This window comes from Astatotilapia calliptera, chromosome 9, assembly GCF_900246225.1.
Source record: "Astatotilapia calliptera chromosome 9, fAstCal1.2, whole genome shotgun sequence".
In the NCBI taxonomy this organism is placed as follows: domain Eukaryota; kingdom Metazoa; phylum Chordata; class Actinopteri; order Cichliformes; family Cichlidae; genus Astatotilapia; species Astatotilapia calliptera.
Genome location: NC_039310.1, coordinates 12027142 through 12049900, shown reverse-complemented (window position 1 = coordinate 12049900; position 22759 = coordinate 12027142). Strand labels below are relative to the sequence as shown.

The 22759-nt window shown below is 41.6% G+C and overlaps 1 protein-coding gene and 1 pseudogene across 1 annotated transcript; one reads left to right on the top strand and one right to left on the bottom strand.

The window, feature by feature from the left end:
* Nucleotides 1-1854: 1854 nt before the first annotated feature.
* ipo4 (importin 4) lies at nt 1855-12636 on the bottom strand. Its single transcript, XM_026180198.1, has 30 exons — nt 12267-12636; nt 11886-11972; nt 11719-11798; nt 11597-11638; nt 11368-11497; nt 10455-10634; nt 10224-10289; nt 10042-10143; nt 9835-9918; nt 9028-9183; nt 8854-8907; nt 8644-8753; nt 8421-8529; nt 7953-8082; nt 7684-7797; nt 7350-7463; nt 7102-7225; nt 6768-6879; nt 6556-6677; nt 6395-6472; nt 6113-6170; nt 5367-5472; nt 4918-5111; nt 4738-4788; nt 4407-4532; nt 3243-3469; nt 2989-3120; nt 2734-2839; nt 2252-2321; nt 1855-2052 (listed from the first exon to the last, which is right to left on the bottom strand). The coding sequence occupies exons 1-30, from the start codon at nt 12330-12332 to the stop codon at nt 1922-1924; spliced, it is 3261 nt and encodes a 1086-aa protein (XP_026035983.1). The 5' UTR covers nt 12333-12636; the 3' UTR covers nt 1855-1921.
* A 923-nt stretch (nt 12637-13559) lies between these two features.
* Nucleotides 13560-22455, top strand: LOC113029901 (ubiquitin carboxyl-terminal hydrolase 42-like; annotated as a pseudogene).
* Nucleotides 22456-22759: the final 304 nt, after the last annotated feature.

Here is a 22759-nt window from a genome sequence, read left to right as displayed (position 1 = left end):
GGCAGCAGACGACACAAAACGCTCTCTGGAGGAGGCGGCAACTGTGGAGCAGGCTAACCGACCGGCAGAAAGGAAGCTCCCGGGGTCCCACAACAAAATGTTGCGCGTCATAGTGGAGCGGGATATCCCCATGTCGGTGACACTGCCCATCGAGGTGCAGGCCGACCTGGCAAACCAGCCCTTCCCTTTCCTGGACACCACACTTGCTGATCTGGGCATCCAAGAGTGAGTCTCACTCCATGTGAGGAAGTGTTTTTATTTTGTTTTTAAAGAAGCAATCTAATGAATATTTATTAATGTGTGTGTATATTCAGGTCAGAGGTGAAGGAGAGGGTGGTTTGGGTTGACACCAAGAAGACCCAGGTGAAAAACAAAGCAGGGAAGCTGAAGGAGAAAGAGATCACTATCCTAGAGGTACAGCTGTGAGATCCAATTGCAGGGATGTGGTGTGATGGCAGTCTGTGGAAATCAGGTGACAGTGAGAGCAACTTGATTTTCCTGTTCTGTCCTTCAGGTACGCGTGAAAGCCCAGAAGCCAGGAGACAAACAGCTCCAGGAGGTCCTGTACAGCACCGAGGCCCACACTGACCGCTCCTTCTGCCGCACTGGAATGGATATCCTGCCCTGGAAACAGACGTGTGCAGGTCTGGAAGCAGTTTAAATCTCACACTTTTGATATGTGAGGCTCATAATCTCACTTCTGCTGCCGTTCAAGTTGGCTCGGGGTTTCTTGATTCAGATTTTTCTTTGCTGTGTCACTGTTAGCCAATATCTACATTGCCATGCCCCCCAAAAAAGCCACTCTCCCTGCAGTGCACAGCGACCTCTCAGATAACGGGTGACTTGTCAGACTCATGTGGATCACAGTGGTGTGCCACAGCCTGAGGCAATGACAAAAAAATCGTACCAAACATTACGTCAGCGTCCACATAAAACCTGACTTCTCAGCACTGTCAGGAATCAGGTCCACTTTTCAAAATGACAATTATTCATTTACTCTTGTAGGAGCAGAATTAAATGCAGAATTAAAAGCCCTCAGAGCCTCTGACGATATGTGGAATTTATGTCTCAGACATGAGTTTTCCAGTTAAAATGCCACATGGGCTCACAAAGATTCTTCTGTGTGCTTCTGTGTTTGCATCAGGGGAAAATGGACTGACACCCGTGCAGATGACTATGGCGCTGGACACTGAAAACAAGCTGCCGAGCTTTAGTCAGGCTCAGGGACAACGGGAGATCTGAGGAGCAACACGATGAGAACAACTAAAACTGAACAAACTTAACATCTGATTACCTTTTTTATTTGTAAGAAAAAGTTTTAACATGAACGCGCCAACTGTCCACAGCAAAGCTTATTATGACAAGACTGCTTTTATTCAGTGATAAGTGTCATCACTTCATACCTCTGAACTGACATTAGATGTATTGCATACCTTGTTAGAATTACACTGTTGAAGCATTTGTAAAAAGCTTCTGTCCTTGTTAATTTATGTTTTAGGATAAGTTTTTGGGCTGTGTAAGGTCACAGGTTGCATTTCTGATCATCAGCAGAGTAGTAAAGGTAAAGTAAGTGTTTTCAAAACTAGCCACTCAGCATGTGTACAAACAGTGAGAAATCTCTGAAGAAAACCGTTTGAAGGAGCAAGAACACACGTGTTTCTCCACAGGTTAAATTGATTTATAGTGAAGCAGGAAATCAAAATAGAACCCGAACTCCTAACATAAGAAAAAGTAAACACGGCATGCATGTTAGCAAATAAATAAAAAGAAGAGCTGCTGAATGTAATAATAACTTTTGAAGAATGGCTGAAGTGCTGCACTTAGATCATCCAGCTTAAACATGACACACAACTGTCCCATTTTCCACCTACAGTATAATTTTTCTGGTTGTTGAGTGGAAGGATGTATCTATGTGTGTGGGCTATGAGGCAGTGATGGCTGCGCTGAGACTATCCCTCTGCTGTGCAGGAAGTGAGGTCACAGCTGCTTGGACCTCAGCACTGTGGTTCTGGGCAAACTTTCTCATGAGTGCTACTGAAATGTTCTGGCTTTCTGTGGAGGAGAAACAAACTGAGAGTTAGAGGTCAACACTGGAGACAGATCACTACAAAAGAACCAAATACTGATGAGAGTGCTGTGCACGATGCTAAGAGACATTAGATATGAAGCTCTGAGTCATGAGGGTTCATTCAAAGGAATTTTAACATGCAATCTGATGAGTTATTCTGCATGTGGCCATAGAAATCTTCACCTTTATCAACATCCTTGTTGCCCACGACATGACTGGAAGCAGCAACTATGGGTTTCATTAAATTCACGACCTGAAAGAGATAAAAAAAAAAATAAAAACATTTAAGAAAAAAAGTGTAATTAAAAATATTTTTAAAATTTAGGGACAAAATGCACAATGTGAAGTAGTTCAAGATTTACATCAGAGCATGTCAAAGTTTCTGCATGTGTTGGATTGTAAGAATAACTGATTTAACATTTAATAAAAGAAATGATTGGTTGGAAGTTTTTCCTTTCAAAGCATCTTTCTAAACATGTGAACAGCTGCTCTTTAATAATCAATATGAATCAAAGACTTCTGTCAACACAAAATAAATGTAAGGAAACACACTTTCCTGTGCAACATCCAGTTTCTATAACTGACGACAAGCTTGGACCACAGTGATCTAAACTCATCCTCTACATTGGAAATGTAAACAAATGTAAATGTGGTTTTTACTGTACCAGAGCAGGGCTGTGTGTGTAGAGCACAGCCAGGCAGCTGAACACTGTATGGTTCTCTTTTTGGTCCTCTTCGAGCGGGAGACGAGCCACCAAAGCTGGCAACACCGGTCAGTGAGCAAAGAGTCATTTGCTTGAAATTCTGAAAACATTTTTGCAGCACTGTTGCACTCAGCTTCCTGCTTGTGAAAATATGCTGTAGTTAAGTTTAGCTAAAGAGGTGAGAACCATTAGCTGAAATATTTAATATAACAAACCTGTTCCAGAGGGACAGCATCCACATTGCTCATGATCATCCTGCAGAGGGCAGCACACAGGTTATCAATTACCCTGAGGTCAGATTCCTTGGACAGCAGGTTGGAAAACACAGACAGCATCATGGGATAGTCTCTGAGACAGACTTTGCTAAGGACTGCAATGGATTTAATTTAGTCTGAAAAAACAAAATAAAATGTGTACTGCCAAACACAACAATTATTCCAAACAGAAGCACACACAGTTAAGAAGGATACGATACAACGATGGGTCCAGCTGCCTGAGCCAGGCATCCCAGTCCAAACACGCTGTTGTTCCGAACCTCAGGGTCACTGTCCTTCGCTCCAGCTACCAGTACAGGAAGCAAGCGATTGGACAGGCGGCCTGCCACTCCCCGCCCCCCAGACACGCTCATGAGAGCATGGAGGATTTCTGCAATGGTGCCCACAGAGAAGGACCGGTCTGCCACAGTGCACGAGGATTTCTATGAAATTCAGTAAATAAATATGATTTATTAGGGGACTCTTCCCAAAGGATTTCAAACCAGATTAAAAACATTTCTCTGTGCTTAGCAAAATCAATCAGTTCAAGAGTGACAGATTGTCAATGGAAAATTGTACTTAGTAGTCAGTATAAGCTTTTAATGATATAAGTTTACATGTGATAGAATACTGCATGATGACCTTTTTATTACTTAGAACTGATTGTTCTTTTATAAAACTTGTTCAAATATTTTTATCTGAATCTTCCCACAGCGATAGTAAGAAGCTGAACAAGCAGTTCTGAGCTCTTACCAGGAAAAGGGGCTGCTTCCCACATTCAAACACACACACACACACACACACACACACACACACACACACACACACACACACGTATCAATATTCCACTGAACAAATGTTTTCATTATTGTATTACTTTTCTTGTGTATAAATAAAGACAAGTGCAAGAACAGAGCGCTGATCACAGGGCCCCCCACTCTCGTCTGAGCGCTCTGCCTTGCAAGTAAAAACTACAGCGTCTGTGTGTTTCTACCTTTCAGACTCAGCTGAAGAAGTGTCTTTTAGAATAAATCTCTTGACACAGATATATTACGTGATATTTACACTATGGAAATGTTTTCTTTCTTTATTGATCTTAAACTTTGGGATATTTGGGTCAAATATGTTAAACCTATAAAATTGAAATTTTGGAAGTCTTTGTTAAATGACTGTGTGACTTTATTTATGTTCTCTTTTAAATATTTTTTCTTATTTATTTATAAGTTGAGATCTGTAACATCTACGGATGGCAGGGGATAACACATGGTACTAGTTCTGTTACTTGCTTTGTAATAAACTGCCATCTGAAAAAAGAAAAAGGTGCTGGGGTATAAAGTACTCCTGTCACACGCCTAAATGTATCAGTGCATTCGGACTCACAGCTTTGTTCATGATGAAGGGCAACAGGTCATTGAGGAAGGGGAAAAAGTTGTCTGCAGGAACGGAGGCGGCCACCAAGGGGATTCCCTCCCCTGCAAACTCCTGGAGCATGGCATCATACTCTGCCTGAAACACACAGCACATCAACAGGAATAATCAATACGGAGGGAAAAAAGAGATAAAAACTTCACAGACTCGTATTGTTACTTTTGACTGCATTGTATTTAAAAGTGGGCCACAGAAAACACTAAAGCTCTTGGATCAGGACAGATATTTTCACAGCAAAAATTCAGCATTGTGTTGATCCAGTTTACTGTTTGATTTGCAGCACCTGTTGGTCTTCATCATCAGCTTCATCACCACCGCTGTCCTGACACGGGGTCTGAGAAGGCAGAGAAAACAACAGGAAAAAAAAAAGTGGAAGGCTTTTAAAGCACAATTCATTCTAAGCAAAACAATCTGTGACAAATGAGTTTTAGCAAATAAAACCATCCATCACCCACACCCTCACCTTTTTCTTGAGCACATCGCGGATGGCATGGCTGATCTCCTTCAGGCGGGAAGGGTTTTTGAAAACCTCCTCTTTGCAGGACTTGATGACACTATTCATGCTTTCCAAGACACCCATCACAACATGACGCTCGGGCTCCCTTCGCACCGTTTCCAAAAAGCAGGGAACCACTATATCCAACAACTTCAACAGGGCTGAGTGTGGGACAAAAGATGTGCAGAAACATCGAAGAAGAAAGTTAAAATGTATGAAAAGCAATGGCGCTGATTCCTGTTATACACAAAAAGCACATTTCTAAGTTGAAACTGGATATAATTTTCCAGGATATAAAATCTATATGCAACTTTCTATCTCTGTTTAGAAACTTGTCTTATCCGCCTCGGCTGTGTTACTGAATCTAGAGCAGACAATACTACTGCCTAATTCAGCTTGCTGGTGCCCTGTAATACCCTGCTGGTTGGCCTCAGTGGGATTCTCCTTCCACACTTTGTGCTGAGCTCGGCAAAACTGCCCCATGGCTCCAAACGCTGCCCTGCGAACATCCTCATGGGGAAACTGGGGAGAAAAGTAAGAGAGAATACTACAGCTTACTGGGTGGGGCTGACAGACGTGACAGGTTCAATGCAAGTATGACCCTCCTGAAGTTAAAGGAAGATAAAGTATGAGGGACCCTGGCATTATGGCAGAACCAACAAGGATTGACCCCTAAAAAAAGGGATACTGTAATGCCACATTTTTCTCACAGCAGTACCAACATATCGTCTGAAAAAGTAAGGTATTAATAAAATGATATAGGCACAACAGCTAGCAGGAAAACATTTGATCACCTTGCCAAAGCATAAATGTGTTTGTTTGGTTTTTTTTTAAGGAAAGGGTCTTTAATGTTTATTAGCCACAACTTACAGTCTCTTACAATGTATTTAGCAGTAGTCTATATACTGTTAGAAGATTGTTTTAGCTGCCTCACCTTTGTTAAAGCTTATCAAGGGAAATAGTAAAACATTTTTATATCTGTGAAAATAGCTTTTAAAACTGACCAAAGATAACAATATAAGGCAGGATTCAAATCAACATTATCAATTAACCTATAGACGGTCATTTATAACTAGATGCACAATTACAGACCACAAAGTGCCCTTCACAGCACATTAAACGAGAGGGATATTTGGTCAACCAGCCAACCGGAGCCACTTACATCTCTCATCTCATAAACCTGCTGGAAGCTGGACTCCAGGAAGGGCTGGAAGGCAACACTGTCAGGGGAAACCACAGCAACAAGAGCAAAAATTACACACATGTTCACATCTAAAATGTCTCGCATGGGACACAAGTTTTAGAACACTTCCTAATTTTTTATTCTTATTAAGTACATTTATCCATGTGTGTTAATCTCTGTTAAATTCCCATCACTGAAGGTTTAAAAAAAAAAAAAAAAAAGAAAAAAAAAAAAAGAAAAGAAGAAGTTACGAAGTTTTACCCAGCATTGAAGGCAATCTCTCCTAGTGCCTCGCAGGCATCCTCCTTTTCGTCAATGTAGGCATTCTCCACACTGAACCTAAGACATGGACACATTGGGTTTTCAGTGTGAGTATTTGGATGAACATGAACTACGTGTGTGTGCAAGTATGTGAGCCTTACCCAGCCACATCATGGATATCTGTCCCTTTGTCATCTTCTAAAAAAATCTCTGTATCTTTTTCGTCATTTTCATCGTCATCATCGTCCAGCAGAACAAACGCCTTGTCCTCCTCAAGATGTGCCTGAAAACAACAAAATAGGAAGTGGGAAATTGAAACATTCGTTTTAATTGAGAATATTTCAAACACAAGTGCTACAGTAATAGTTTCTACCGTGACGCCTTCACTGGACTTCAGAGCATACAGCATTACAGTTGTTATGGCAGTGAGGTGAGGAGTCAGGCAATCAGGGGTGACTATGGATACAGCAGAATAGAGGCTGTACCTGAAAGATGGAGCGACAGAGAGGTGAAGGACAACCAACAGGTAAGCTGGAGCTTTTCTGTACTACTATTTATGAAGACCACAACAACACAATAATAAAGCTCTGACAGCAGGGAGAGATCTTTTAGCAGGGAATGAAATGAGGACTAGTTAAAAATGTGTTTTGAATCACAACGTTGACTTCTTGAATGTTTGCTTTGTTCAATAAAGAGTTGTAACATACGTGCAGCGTCTTAGGTCAGGGTCATCAATGGTATTGGTGAGGTTGAGGCCCAGTTGAACACACTCAGCAGCAAGAGGACTGAAGACATCTTTGCCAATGGTGCGGGCCAGAACAGAGAGAGTATCTGACAGCAACAATAAAACAGTGAGACAGAGCCTACAGAAACTACCAGGGAACGTGTGGTTAAAATGTTTCCTGATCTCAAAAGAAAACTTTTTAGTTTAGAGAGAATTTTGAAGTTTACCAACCCAAAGACTGAGTTTGTAGAGACCTCATTTCCTCTGTGGTGGTGGTCAGAAAGCCCTTCAAACTTTCAATAACTGGGGTGAAGTAGGGAACCAGCAGCTCCTTGGCAGCATTGGCTGTTAAAGTCATTTGAGGTAGTTGAGAGATTAGGTTAGTTTTCATTTAAGAGATAAGATTTAATGTCATAATAGCTTGTCTTTCTATCTTTCTGTATTTGACACTGGAAGAACAAATAATTGAGGATGTTTATTGAACTATTATCTTACACAGTCAGTCAGAAAACTAGAACTCTTTTTTTTTTACTGGTTAATGTATAAAACCCTGACATTCAGTTACCTATGGCACCGATAGCAGACACTGCCAGTTCTTTTATCTTGAGGTTATCAGTGTTGTTCAGAGCAGAAAGCATCGTCTCCATCAGAGTGGGCAGATAGGGCTCAATATCAGCTCCTGTTTGTAAAACCAAAATGAGAGATGATGAAAAGAAGGTGACTTTTTGTTTTGTTTAACAATAGTTTTTGGTTTGCAGAACATTTTGGTAATTTCTCCCCTTGTAGGGAAGTTGTGTGACTTTTACTGTGCTTGTCTCTGGGGAGATATTTTACCTAGGTTCTCCATGAAGTTCTCTAGGGCGTAAAACGCTTTCGTGACGTGGCCAACCTTGGCCTGGTTCAACGAAGAAAGGTATCCCAGCAACAAAGGCATCAATTCTGAACAATACGTGCTCACTTCAGGCTGGAAAGCAAAGAAGGAAAATTTAGAAAAAGAAACTGAGAATAGTTCTTCGTTTTATTGTGGAAAAAACTATACACATCCATATAGATCAGGTTTGAGATAAGTGACACTTTAAGTACATCCTATAGCATGCAACATCTTATGATAACTTCTGTCCATTCCTTCACACACAGTTCCCGTTGTAAATAAGGTCTAAACTGAGCATACTGTGTCACAAATAGAATAAAACATGCAAGCACTTCATTCCAGGTATAAACCCCAAAGAACCAGATTTTAAAGGCTTGAAAACCAAAAATAAACAGAAAAACAGCTTTTCCCACTGAGGTGTTCTGACTCACCTGTAAATGTTCAGAGAATTGTCCAAGGGCAAAAAGGCCTGCACTGCGTACCACCTCACTGCTGTCTGAAAGACTCTGACATACTGTTTGCAGCACTGATTTTAAAATCCTACCACACAGATACACAAAGAATGTTTAGACATTGTCAAAATCAAACTGCATGTATAGATTTGAACACATATCAACAACATATATACACTTATTTCATGTCAAGCGTTCGTACTTAGTGCGTATGTGGTCTGCACACCCTTCAGCCAGCACAGCAAGACACATGAGGCCTCCCTTCCTCTGATATGGATTTTCACTGGCAAGGCAGGTCTGAGTAAGGGGCATCTATTACAAACAACAAAACAAAACAAAACAATTTAACACACTATCAGAAAGCAGATACAACAGCCAGGGATCAGAGTTATTCCAAATCTATATGACCTACCAGTTGTTGGAACAGTTTCTCTGGAGGCATATGAAGAGCCATAGTGTCAATAATCTGAAAACAGACAAAAGAACAGGTCAAATCTTATTCAAAATTACTTTAAGCTCCTGCAAAGTGAACTTCTTTGATAAAAAACAACAAAAAAGCACAATTTATATCAAAATAGTTAAACACCTGAGCAGCACAGTGTTTGGGACTTTCATTATCTGTTCCATCTCCGCTGTCGTCCTCTTCATCTTCTGGGTCCTGCTCACCCGGAGGTGGAGCTGCAGTCAGTACAGGGAAAATGGCCTGCAGGATTGGGCTCAGGAGCTTCTGCTTCAGCACAGTCTGTGAAGATTAGAAAAATATATTATTTCAAATTTCGCATCCAACTTTTATATTCCGTACATTTTAAAGCTATGTGATACTCCACCAATAAGTATCCAATAAAAACCAAACCAGTTCCCAGCTGCTGGGAGTACAAGGAGTATCCATTATGTAAATCCGCTTTTATTCAGTTATGTGTCACAAGAGATTGCACTTTGTTTTTACAGTCAGTTTAATTCATTTTGCATAACTAGTCCCATTCCCAGAAAACACTCATTTATTCATTTTAATCGAATACAAAGAAAATCTTGTAGACAAACCGTCTCTTCCTAGAAGGTCCAAAATCAGATGACCTATACTTATGACATATATAATTTTGTCAAGTCACAGCTTAGTATTTTTAATTATTCTCTAAATTCTATAAATTATAATGACTAAACTGCACATAATAAAATGTGTGAGAACAGTGTTAACTTTAATTTGTGAATTTTGAATGTTTTCGTTGCTTTTTTTAGGATGGCTATCAGTGGTAAACACTACGTTTGGTGTCAAGAAAAGACAAGACAAGCAGTCATGTCTTTTGACAGACCCATAAGATTCTCATATGCTCTACAACTCCACATACACACACACACATAAGGCAGATATTTAAAGAGCTGGTGGATGACTCACCTTACTCTTCAACTTGATGAGGAAGGTGACGCAAGAGAGCGCTTTCACTCGCAGAGAGTCACTCAGATTGGTGTCACTGCCGACCTAACACAAGCAGAAAGCACATGTAAAACCCTCTGAGCATTCAGGTACCAAACATCACTTGTCAGCTTAAAAAAATGAATAAAATTTAGAATATCAAACAGAATTCACACAATTAGGTCGTACCTCCAAGAAGAAGCGGACAACGTCAGCAACATGTGGGACGATAACGGACACCTCACTCTCCATGAGCTCATTAAACACCTCCATGGCCTCACTGGCTTGGTTCTGTGAAGGGAGAGACAGAAGTAATAATTTAGTAGGTATTTATCAACACATTAGGTACAAAAGCATTTGCTAGAATTTACCTGATCAGCCTTGATGAGACATTTCAGGGCAACAATCAGATTTGGGAGGATGGAACGCATCAGGTGCTATAAGAGAGCAAGATGTTATTGAGTTGTGACAAAATACTTCTAGATTTTTGAAAATTATTTCAACTTAAGTTGTAACGGATCACATGCAGTGCAATTATAAACAAATCTCTTGTGGAATAGTTTCAATGTCTGCACATTGCCTGAAATGTTGGTTTGCCTCACCATCTCTTCTGTGCCAATGAATTCTGTTATGGCTGTGAGGGTGAGGATGCAATAGTACAGAGCTGTAGGGTTGTTGTGGTCTTCCAGCACACTACGAAGCAGCTGCAGGAGCTGGCAGTAGTGGGGCTTGAAAGGCTCAGGGTTGGATTCGATCACCTTGTTCAGCAGCAGGAGTCCAACCTGGCAAAAAAATTACGATATTTCTAGTGATTAAACTATGCACAAATTGTAATAAAATATGAGACTTTAACCCAAATGTTTCAAACATAAGGCCTGAGAACCAGAATTGGCCAGCCTAATACAGCTGAAAAAAATGTAAAGGGGGATATAAACTTTGCACTTTTAACTGTATGTTTTCTAACCTTTACAGACTTCACCCATTTATACTAAACCAGAGGGAAAAAAAGACAGAAATTGACCTGTTTGGAAATCTGTTTTTTGTTTGTTTAGACACAAGGTAACAAGCAGGGAAAACATAGAACAAACAGTATATTTTCTGTGAATTAACAAAAACTTACTGAACAGTCTGGGCAATGAGCTACCATTTTTTACACATTTACTTCTTACAAATTAAGCCCAATGAGCTATACTGGCAATTGTCTTTCATTAACTAAAGCATCATTTGTTATTATCATGTAGAAAACCTGAGACATACAGTTAAAACTGCACTTCTTTTTCTTATGTTAAGCTATATTACAGATTAAATGTGTAGTTAAACTTTCACTGGTGTGTATCACTTAAAATCAAAGTCAGCTTTATGTGGCCCACAATGCAAAATGTGTGTGACATCCTTGCTTTAAGCTATAGCTAACACAGGTTATGAACTAGTCCAGACATGTGCATCTATCATCATGTTACACTTGTAAATACATTAAACTAATCTGAACTCCTATCTGGTGCTTGATCAGGCTACCTGTCTGTCATGAGGGTTGCTGCTCTTGGTGGACTGATTGAGAAGCTGGAGCAGGGCAGGCCAACGGTCTGGTGTCTCATGTTTAACCATTACAGCGCACAGCTGGGAGAGTGAATGCTGCACCGTGTGCCTGCAAAGAAAATAAACAGAGAAACAACGGCTCATGACAGCTCAAATGTGTAGGTCTATATCTACAGAATGCAAAACAGTAAGTGCAGCATTTTCTTACTCTGTTTCCTGCATGAAAGCCTGCAGCACCACTGCCTTCAGACTGTGTGAATAAAACGCAAACATCACAGCAGAGTTTAAACTATGAAAGCTGGTAGTGTGAAAGAAAAGTAAAACTCAAACCTCTCTCTGTCATTAGGGCTGATCTTCTTCCAGTGTTTCTTCACCCTCAGCCTCAGCATCACTGCAGCTGACTGACGGATCTGCATGTTGGATGCCAAATGTTTACAAAGATGGGCATTCTTTTCACACACACACTAGAGGATAAAATAATAAAAGGTATATAGTACCTGAGGGTTTTGGGAGCCACTCATGACCGCACACAAGCCTGGAATAATAGCTGGGTCTTTGAACGCCTGTTTCAGCTGGGCTGTGGCCTAAAAGAGGACAAAAGAGATTGTCTGTGGTGGGTGCCACAAAGAAATAACAGCTCACCAACTGACTCACAACCTAAGCCTGGTTTTTAATTAAGGTACCAACTATTCAGGCAGTAAACTGCTAATATAACAACCCAGTGGTCCTAAATATCAGTACCAGTGGTTTAACAGTTAGCTAACCAAACCTTAACAAACATCAGCTAGCTTATCTCCAGCAGCCATTTCAAAAAGTTCACTTATAGCCGGGCAAAGTAAGGCTAACGTTAACTTTAATAAAATTATTTGTGACGTTACCTGCTGAATAATTGCATTATCAGGCTGTGTGAGCTGCGAAAGAATCTGCTCGAGCTCTTCTGTCATCTCTGTCACCCCTCAGATAACCGTTTTGTGAGCGGTACTGTTAGTTGACGTTGACGTTGACAGACTCGTACATAAAACGAGTTGTGTGCCTTCTTCCCAATGCGACACCTGTCAAATATGTCACTTGGTAGTTCTAAAAGCAAGCTACAGATTTTCCTTTTGGGAAAATTCGATTTTAAAGTGCGAAACGAAAAAGGAAGACTGATAGGTGACAATATCTAAGCTCGGTCCGGTCCACGAACGCTGCAACTGCCAGCACGCGAGGCAGAACCGGCCAGGAGTTCCATGTGAGTTGCGTTAAAGGGACCAGCAGATTTCAGGATTTTTCAGTATTACTGAAACAAACAGCGCCTTCATGTGGTTAGGAGGCCCAATACAACGCGTTCAAATCCTCATATCTGAGAAACTGAACGGGAATTTCTGGCCTGTTTGCAGTTCGGTGAAATAGAACTGGGGAAGAAAAACCCAACTTCATTAAATTTGACACCACCGGCATGAAATGACTTTCTGTTTTCTGGGAAAATCCAGTGTTTCAAAGCACTCTGTCATTTCCTGGATGCAGGTGATGTTGTCTTTTCTGCATCAGATTTATATATGAAATGTTTTTATTTAAGCAAGAGTAAAAACAACGAAATAATTCAAACAAACAAAAAAAAAAAAGCAAAATGATGCGAAGCTGAATTTGAAATGGTACATCACTGATTCATCCCAAATTGGGTGTGACAGAGGGCACCGGCTTTTCCCACATTCATTATATTTAAAAAAAGTTTTATCATGAAGCTGTACAGTGTGTATATAGGCCTGTGAATGACTCAAAAGTTATGTCATGGGAGCATTTTTTGGAAATGCATCCTCGAGCTAATTTGACCAGAGAAGTTGTAGACTGTGAGCTGCAGCTAGTGCTAAATCATCCTTTTTTATTGATATTAGGTGTACGACTTCTTGTGTCCAGACAAAACATTTTGGCAAATGTGAGCCTGAGCAGAAATACGATTGTTGATCAAGTTTGTGAGATGACCACTGATTTAAGAACACGGTTGTGTGAAAGAAGCAAAGACTTTATTGCATACTCTTTTGCTGTGGATGAAAGTACAGACATGATGGACATTGCACAGCTGGCCATTTTCATCTGTGGTGTGGACTCCAATTTGCACGTTACAGAGGAAATATTGGACATCGGGACAACGACAGGAAAAGACGTGTCTGTGAAGGTTGCTCCAAGAAGAAATGGTAGAAATAGTAACAGTGTCTCAGTCCCACGGGGAGCCCCAGCTCTACAGGCTGTATGCTGTGCTGGTTCACTCTGAATTGAGTTGTCATGCTGGACACTATTTCTGCTATATTAAGGTACTGGCTGTGCCCGAATCTGTTTGAATGCTGCTGTTGCGTAGTACAAACAAACACACACCATAAACAACACATTTCAGCAGAAAACTGAATGCAAACAGAGAAAAATACTTTGTATGCATTGAAAGAAAAAAAAAAGACCCCTATATAGCCATAAGATTCTTCTTTTTAGCTCAAATTCAATTCAGAAACTGAATCTGCTGTGTCACATCTCTCTCATTCTGTCTCACAGGCCAGCAATGGGCACTGGTTTCAGATGAATGACTCGTCCGTGTCAGTCAGTGACATTAGGACCGTTCTCAACCAGCAGGCATATGTCCTCTTCTACATCAAGTGAGTAAACATCGGTATTTTTAAACATTCTAGGCTTATTCCTTCAGTAGAACTTTTCCCATCATGATTTAATAATGTAGACATGTTGGAGTCACGTGGGACCGCCGAAGAAGATGGCCGCACACTAGAGGCGCTCCTAAAGCCTGTTGATTAATGTTCTGAATCTGGAAACATACACTCCAGCTGTAGTCGTAAATTGGACACCCTTTGTGGACTTTGAAGCTTTTCAAGGATTACCGTCTTTGGAAAATGGCAGGTAACAACAAAGCAAACTTTTTTAAGGGAGCTACCACGAGGAAGAAGCAAGCTAGCATTAGCCTCGCTCCGGAACCACCCGAAAGTGCATCTGCATCTGAGGCCGCCTCTCCAGTAGTTGAGGACGGTATAGGGAGCGAGAGCAAAAAAGACATTTTTGAAGAAATTAAGAAGATGAACGCTACTCTTCAGGTCGTAGCAAAAGATGTCACCACTATTAAAGAGGCCACTAAAGAATTGAAAGATTCGGTGGAAGATATAAAAGTGAGGTTAGGGGAGGCGGAACAACGTATATCAGACATGGAAGATGCCAGCGTGCTTACCGAGGCAAAAGTGGACAAATTCCAGAAGAGGATGGACGCGTTGTGGTCGCGAGTGGAGGACCTTGAAAACCGTAGCAGGAGGAATAATGTACGGATCATTGGACTCAAAGAAGGGGTGGAGACACCCGGGAACGTGGACAAATATGTGATGGAGATACTGGCCAAAGCATTTGAGCTTTCTGGAAGTGAATTTGAAATTGAACGTGCCCACCGTTCCCCGGTGCCAATGCCGGAGCCTAACGAGCCTCCCAGGGTGATACATGTCCGCTTTCTACGTTCATCTGCTAGGGAGAAAGTGCTTCGGGTGGCCAGAGAGAGGCGTGGAGTCGATTGGCAAGGCTCCAAGCTATCCTTTTTTGAAGATGTTACAAAGGAGCTGGCGGAGAAGAGGAAGGCATTCAACCCGGTGAAGAGGCGTCTTCGGGAGCTACAAGTGAAGCATAGGCTGATGTATCCTGCAACGCTCGTTTTCACGTGGAACGGACAAAAGAAAGCATTCAAAGACGGAAAAGAGGCCGAGAAATTTCTGCAGGAGTCGACTTAGAGGAATGCGGGACATGATGTAACAGATCGGAGTAGTGTATGTGGATTTTGAAATAAGGTAACAAACAAACAATGGGCACAATGGGGCTGTGGCGGTGGTGCTGCTGTCGGATGATTAGCGTGTCTCACGGACCACGAGCAGTTTGGGGTCTCAAGCTAAAGTTAGTTAGGCTTGGGTAGGAGGGGAGGGAGGGGGCGCTTAGCAACGTTGTTCAGAGTTGCTATGCAAAGAAGGGTGTTGGTTTTGTTCAGGTTTGTTTGTTTTTTTTGTTTGTTTTTAATGACGGCTAGTTTGATAAGACCAGATGGGTTTTGTAATATTGAGTGCCTATGCATATATTTGTGTTGTGTTGTAAAGCGCACAAGGTGTGCCTTACCCCATTTCTGTTAGAAAGCGATGAACAGGTATACTAAAATAATATCGTGGAACATAAACGGATGTGGGGACCCAATCAAGAGGAGGAAGGTTCTAACATACTTAAAATCTAAAAATGCAGATATAGCGTTTATTCAGGAATCCCACATTGCGGGGGAAGAAGAGGCGAAAAAATTTAAACGAGACTGGGTGGGCTCCGTTTTTCATAGTTCATATTCGAGTAAACGAAATGGTGTATTGATCCTTGTTAATAAGAAATTAAGCTTCGTGTTGCTGAAGAAGTATAATGATGACGAAGGACGCATTATATGCTTGGAGGCCTTAATTAATGGGGTTCGAACAGTTTTGTGCAATATTTATGCACCTAATAAGGAAGAGCCAGTTTTTTTTCACAAAATTAATAAGATAATAGGGGATCATGTGGGGCAGGTGATATTGGCTGGGGATTTCAACCAGGTGATGGATGGGATAATTGATAAGAGTAATCCCAGGGGTACGTCTACACCCAGGGACAGAGAGGCTGTTCATTTACTGACAGAGGATCTTTGCTTAACGGACATTTGGAGGTTAGTTAATCCCAGTTCAAGGGAATACACGTTTTACTCCAACTGTCATAAAACATATTCGAGGATAGATTTCGCCTTAATATCAAAGTCTCTGGTCGAGTCAGTCGTAGACTGTGAGATTGGTGCCATTGCTATTAGTGATCATGCCACAGTAGAGTTGCAAATTGACTTGAACACGGATAGAACGAAGAGGGGCCGCTGGAGGCTTAACACGATGTTGTTGCAGAACAAGAGTTTCAGTGAGGAGTTAACAAAGGATCTCAAAATTTTTTTCGAAATCAATATGGGTTCCACAGACAAAGTAGCCACAGTTTGGGAAGCGTCTAAAGCATATATAAGAGGAAAGATGATTGCATACGCATCAAAAGTTAAGAAAAGTGATCTAGAACGGGTAGAAACCTTGGATAAAGAAATACGGGAGTTGGAGAAGGACTTAGCGAGTCAATATTCAAATTATAAATATCAGACTATATGTAAATTAAAATGCCAGTTGAATGACATTTATAACAAAAAGGCGGAATATGCCTTATTTAGGCTCAAAACAAAATTTTATGAAGGTGGCGAAAAGAGTGGAAGACTATTGGCAAGACAACTGAAGCAGCAAGATAATTTGAATAATATATCTATGATTAAGAAGGACGGCCAAGTGATAACCTCATCGAAGGAAATAAACTCAGTTTTCCAATCATTTTATCAAGATTTGTATACGTCTGCTGGTGCGCTTGATGAAGGGGAGGTGGAGACATTTTTTTCAGGTCTACAATTACCTACTCTCTCTGGGGAACAGAAAACGAGACTGGATGAGCCTATAACGGAAGAAGAGGTCAGGGCTGCGATCTTATTAATGAAGAATGGGAAATCGCCAGGCTTGGATGGCTTCCCGATTGAGTATTATAAGAAATATATCGATATTTTAGCCCCAGTCCTGCATAAAGTTTACCTTGAGGCATTGGAGATAGGTTCCTTGCCGAGTACGTTTAATGAAGCACTGATCTCCCTTATTCCTAAAAAGGATAGGGATCTGTCGGACCCAGCAAATTACCGGCCTGTAAGCCTTTTGGGCGTTGATTGCAAAATTTTGACAAAGGTTTTGGCCTCCCGCCTGGATCAAATATTACCAGATATCATTAATGGTGACCAGGTTGGCTTTATTAAAAATAGGTCCTCAGGTGATAACATTAGAAGACTTCTTCATCTCATGCACAGAAGCGAATCTAATCTAACCCCGGTTGCGGCCTTCTCGCTAGATGCTGAGAAGGCCTTTGATCGGGTGGAATGGGGCTTCCTTATGACGACCCTCGCAAGGTTCGGGTTTGGGCCTGGGTTTTGTAATTGGGTCAAAACTGTATATGCAAGTCCAAGGGCAGCGGTTTTGACAAATGGATTGGTGTCAGGGTTTTTTCATCTTACTCGCGGGACCCGACAGGGGTGCCCTTTGTCCCCGTTGCTTTTTACAATATTTCTGGAACCGCTGGCCTTGGCTATTCGAGCAAACAGGGGTGTCAGAGGTGTTCATGCAGGGGGTATGGAACACAAGTTGTTTCTATATGCTGATGACATCTTAGCAGTATTGACGGATCCCATGCAGTCTCTACCAGCGCTACTCACGTGTGTTGAGTCATTTTCAGGGTTGTCAGGTTATAAGATAAACTGGGACAAGTCAGAGGGCATGCCATTGTCAGCATCATGTCATTCTGGATGCGTTACTCCATTCAATTTTAAGTACTCACCTTCAGGTATGAAGTATTTAGGAATATTATTAAAACCCGACTTGGAGGATATTATGCTTTCAAATGTGGAACCTCTCCTCCTAAAGATAAAAACAAATCTGGATAAATGGGGTAAATTGAATCTTACACTATGGGGTAAAATTAATGTGATTAAAATGATGGTGGTCCCACAGTTCAATTATGTTTCCATGATGTTACCTGTACGGATTCCTTTGCACATATTTGGTCAAATTGAGAAGTTAATCAAAGATTTTTTGTGGAATAACAAGAAGCCGAGAGTGAATATAAAGAAAATGTGGGCCTCTAAAGACATTGGGGGAATGGCCCTCCCAAATGTGAAGTTGTATAATTTAGCTTTTGAATTGTCAAGACTGGCCAAATACTGGACAGGATCGGGCTCTGAGCTGAGCTGGATGAAGATCGAACAGGAACTAGCGAGCCCCTTCACACCTTTGGATGTTCTCTCGCAGGGCGCGGCAACTAATGGACAAGACTCTCATGATAACCCAGTGCTCAGGTATTCCAAAGCTGTCTGGGTGGAGGTGCACAAGTTGTGTGGAGCATCTCATCTAAGACAACCTTATGCCTCGCTATGGAACAATATTGCTGTAAGGATTGGGCGGAAAACTGTGTTCTGGAAGGAATGGCTTGTCAAAGGCATACGCAAGATAAGTGATCTTTACTCAGGGGGAGTGTTTATGTCATTTGCTGAAATAACCCGAAAATACAGTTTGACAAGAGAAAATAATTTTTGGAAATATTTACAAATAAGGGATTGTGTTACCAAAGGAAAATTTGCTCAAAGCTCGAATATGGTTGTGGAGTTTTTAGAATTGTCCAGTACAGCACATAGGGCGGCGGTTTTCTACAAACTGTTTAACAATCCAAAAAAAGAGATATGTGAAAACTTGAGGGTTATATGGCAGAGGGATCTGGGTTGTGCAATTTCTAAAGAAGACTGGCGCAGAATTTTGTCATTCTCTGATAAATATATAAGAGAGGCCAGGGGTAAATTTACTCAGTATAAATTAATACACAGGTGGTACTTCACTCCATCCAAACTTTATAGAATGGGAATTAGTCCCAGTAATGTATGCTGGAAATGTAGTTCAGATCCAGGGACATTTATACATGCTATTTGGGAATGTGGGAAAGTTTATCCCTTTTGGCAAAAAGTATTGGACAAAATAGGAAGGTGGATTGGTTTGATGATACCCCTGTCACCAAGACTGTGCTTATTAGGGGATCGGTCAGTATTACCTGGGGTTTCAAAATATGACTTTGTGGTTATAAAGGTGGGGGTGATTGCAGCGGCTCGAGTTATTCTCAGTGTATGGAAGGAACCGTCTCCTCCAGAATATAATAGGTGGAAAGAAACTATGCTGAAAATGGTGTCGTATGAAAAGCTCTTGGCTAGGATTAATGATGATAGGGAGGGTTTTGACGAATCGTGGGGACGTGTTTTTGGCTGAGATGGTTGAAACTTATTTGGTCAGGGCAATTATCTTTAGTCATGTTGTACGCTTGCTGCACTGTTTGTTTGTGTAGGCACTCAGTAAGGGAATGACTTAAAGATTTGAGTTAACTGATTTGAGTTTTTTTTTTTAATTTTTTTTTATTATTATTATTATTATATTTTTTATATATTTTTTTTCCTGTTGTTGTTTGTTGGTTGTTTTGTTTGTTTTTGTGTTGTGAAATGTTAAAAACAAATAAAGACTTCAATTATAAAAAAATAATGTAGACATGTTTATTCCCACTTTTCTTGTAGACAATCTATTATTATAACCTAATGTTATAATGTTGATGCTTTGTCATGGTTAATATTCTTTTTTCCATGTCATCAGGTGCACAGATGTGAAAAAAACTGGGGACTACAGCCACTTGAACCATAACGCTGGCATATCTGGTCAGTCATCTCCCCAGCCGGTGGTGATCCCACGCACCATCGCCACCATGCATCACAACAGTGTTGGCTTCATAGGTCCCCAGCTGCCACCACACATGAACAAGGTACTTCCTCACCTGAGGGTACTGATAATGTTGTTGTTTTTGTTAAACCCAGTGTTTCTCTTCTAAAAACCTGTTGTTGTGACTTCTTGTTCCTTCAGAGTTCTCTTCATGTTAATGGGAATGGATCTCTGAGGGACTATCCCACAAGCTCCAAGCCCAGCACCAGCGGCAGTGTGGTGGGGAAACCAAACCATGGACTAGCTTCTTCTGCTTCCATCTCCCACTCAGTAAGCCGGCCCACAATGATTCCAGACAGCGACAAACAACAGAAGCTTTCATTTTCAATTGGGCTAAGCAAACCGAACCCATCTGCTTCTTCCTCCTCTTACTGCCAGCCGTCCTCCGCCAGCAGCTCCTCCTCCTCCAGCTCTTTGTCCTCCTCACAGTCTACCTCAGACGTCCAACCAGACGTTTGTTTTATTCCGCGTGCACTAAACCAAGTCAGCGGCATGCCTTTCTGTAATGGGGATCAGAACCCTGTAGGAAACGGGGAATCAGACCAAGAGAACTGTGGCACTCTGGATAACGGCAGTTCATCCAAGTCTCATCCTAATGAAAATAAAGACACAGGAAATGTCTTTGATAATTCTCCCAAAACCGCCAATGGGGAGTCAGGAGTGCACCATCACGGCAATGGATTAAATGGACAAGCGTATGGAGACTTCAAATCCAGCCAAAATGGGCACCACAATGGTCATCACAAAGTGAATGGACACAGCGGCCCTGACAAGGTAAATCTTGTCTTTACTTTTATAATGCTTGTCTGTTTGGGTTTTTGTTTTGTTTTTTTAAAGGGGCATATTATTAATATTTCTTTTATTTATTTTGGGCACATCAGATCTCTGGCAGTAATCATGGCAGTTTGACGTCTACGGCTCCTGTTGCTAATGGAATAGGCAGTGACCATAGCCAACCAAAGTAAGCCTAACACTGAACTAAAAAAAACTTATTGCTCTGCTGTCCATTTTATGCATTTAAATTTTTAAGTTTAGAGGAGTGATCTTAAAACTGTGCTGACTTTCCTCTCTGCCAGTGTGACAAAGCATTGCTCATATTGCTTTTGTATTTTATTTTTCCAGCAAAGATGCCTCATCCCAGGCTAGTTCTTCTCAGAGCATTCATCCTGCTGCTAATGAAAGCCAGGATTTCTCCACTCCTGTCACAAGGGCTAAAACTCCATCTGAACCCCTGCCTCACTGTACAGAATCCTCCGCCGTTAGCGCTTCACCCTCAGCTACTGCTACTACCCCTTCTGTTGCAGCTAAAGAATCTGCTTCCGCTCTTTCTTCTTCTGGGCAAGATGGCAACCCTGCAGCCTTACCCCCTCAGCCGGGCTGCTCTCAAAGCACCAGTGGAGCTTCTGCAGCTCCACAGAAAGTTAGCGTAAGCAAGGATGAAGCCAAGGATCTACCACAAGATAAATGTGCAACAACAGGGACTGAAGGACGTAAGGATACTAAGGAGCAGTATCAGTCCAAGCCTAGTTCTAGTTGCAATGAAAAATGATCTTCCCGAGACAGGGAACGGCTGTACTCTAGCTCTGGAAGAGATAGAGAAAGACACTACAGGGATAGGAGTCACGAACGAGAAAGCGACGACGATCGTCACCGGTACAGACGGGACTACAAAGACGGTCACCACCGCCAGTACAGGGATCGTTTCCCCCTTTCTGGACGTTACTACAGGGAATGGGAGGCCGATCGTCACCGGGAGCGAACCTTCCAGCACCCTCGGGAGCGTGATTGTGACAGGTGCTCTAACCATTACCATTACTACTGCTACCGGTCAAGAGAGGACATTGACCATGAGCGAAGGGGATATGGTTACTCCCACCGAGAGGAGTCTCGTGGCAGTCGGAGGTGGCTGCAGGATAGCAAAGACTCCTGGGCAATGAAGGATAAGAGTAATGGCAAAGAGAGAGAAAATTACTCCTCAAAGGAAGGAAATTTCTCACCTTCTACAGCACCAGAAACAAACAAGTTCAAGGGCTCCCCGCCACGGGCTTGCCTTTCCTCTCCAGACAAAGAGGATCAAAATTGCAAGAGGACTCTCAGCAAAGACAGGGACGACAGCTCTGAGGCCCGCCACACTAAAAAACACAAAAAGAGTAAGAAAAAGAAGAAATCAAAGGATAAAGACAGACACCGTGAGAGTGGGTGAGTACTGCCATCTTTTTCTCGATCCTTTAATGAAAACAGAAGGAAATGTGTTTGTTTGTTTTAAGCTAGATTTTTTTTGAAAATAATATGGGGTTAAAGCTCACTATCAGTATTATTATTTTCTTAAAAACGGAAAGAATTTTCATCATTTTATTGATAATGGGTCACTTTTTCTGTCTTAGGCTGGCCGTAAAGCTTGATCTCGGTTTTGTTAAACAATGTCATTGGTTCTCTATCATCCCGTAGAAGTTCTGACAGAGATTCAGACAGAGCTGCAGAAATGAAAAAGAAAAAGAAGAGGAGACTTCCGGTGAGCGCTCCAAGATGGCGGATTAACTTTTTGTCCGCTCCTGATCATAAGTGAGGAAAACTCCACAAACTCGATACAATAAACGTATTCATACTGATGATGATATACAATGCGTGGAGGCAGATGTAAAAAGACACAGGGGGGCTCCAAAAGTTACAGAGAGGCAAAAGACACCTTACAGGACGACGGCGACGGAGCTAGCATGAAGAGGAGCACGGAGCAAAGTGAGGAAAACGAGCTAACAATGGCTAAAGCAATACAAAATTTGAGTGATAACATCCGAGAGATGAGGAAAGAAATCAAAGAAGATCTGAATAACCTAAAGGCTGAGATGAATCAGAAGCTACAAGATGCCATCGTGGATATTCGTAATCACGCCACTAGGCTAACTGAAGCAGAACAACGTGTGAACGAACTTGAGACAGTGAATGTGGACCTGATTGATGCGCTAATTCACTGTCTGGACCAGCAG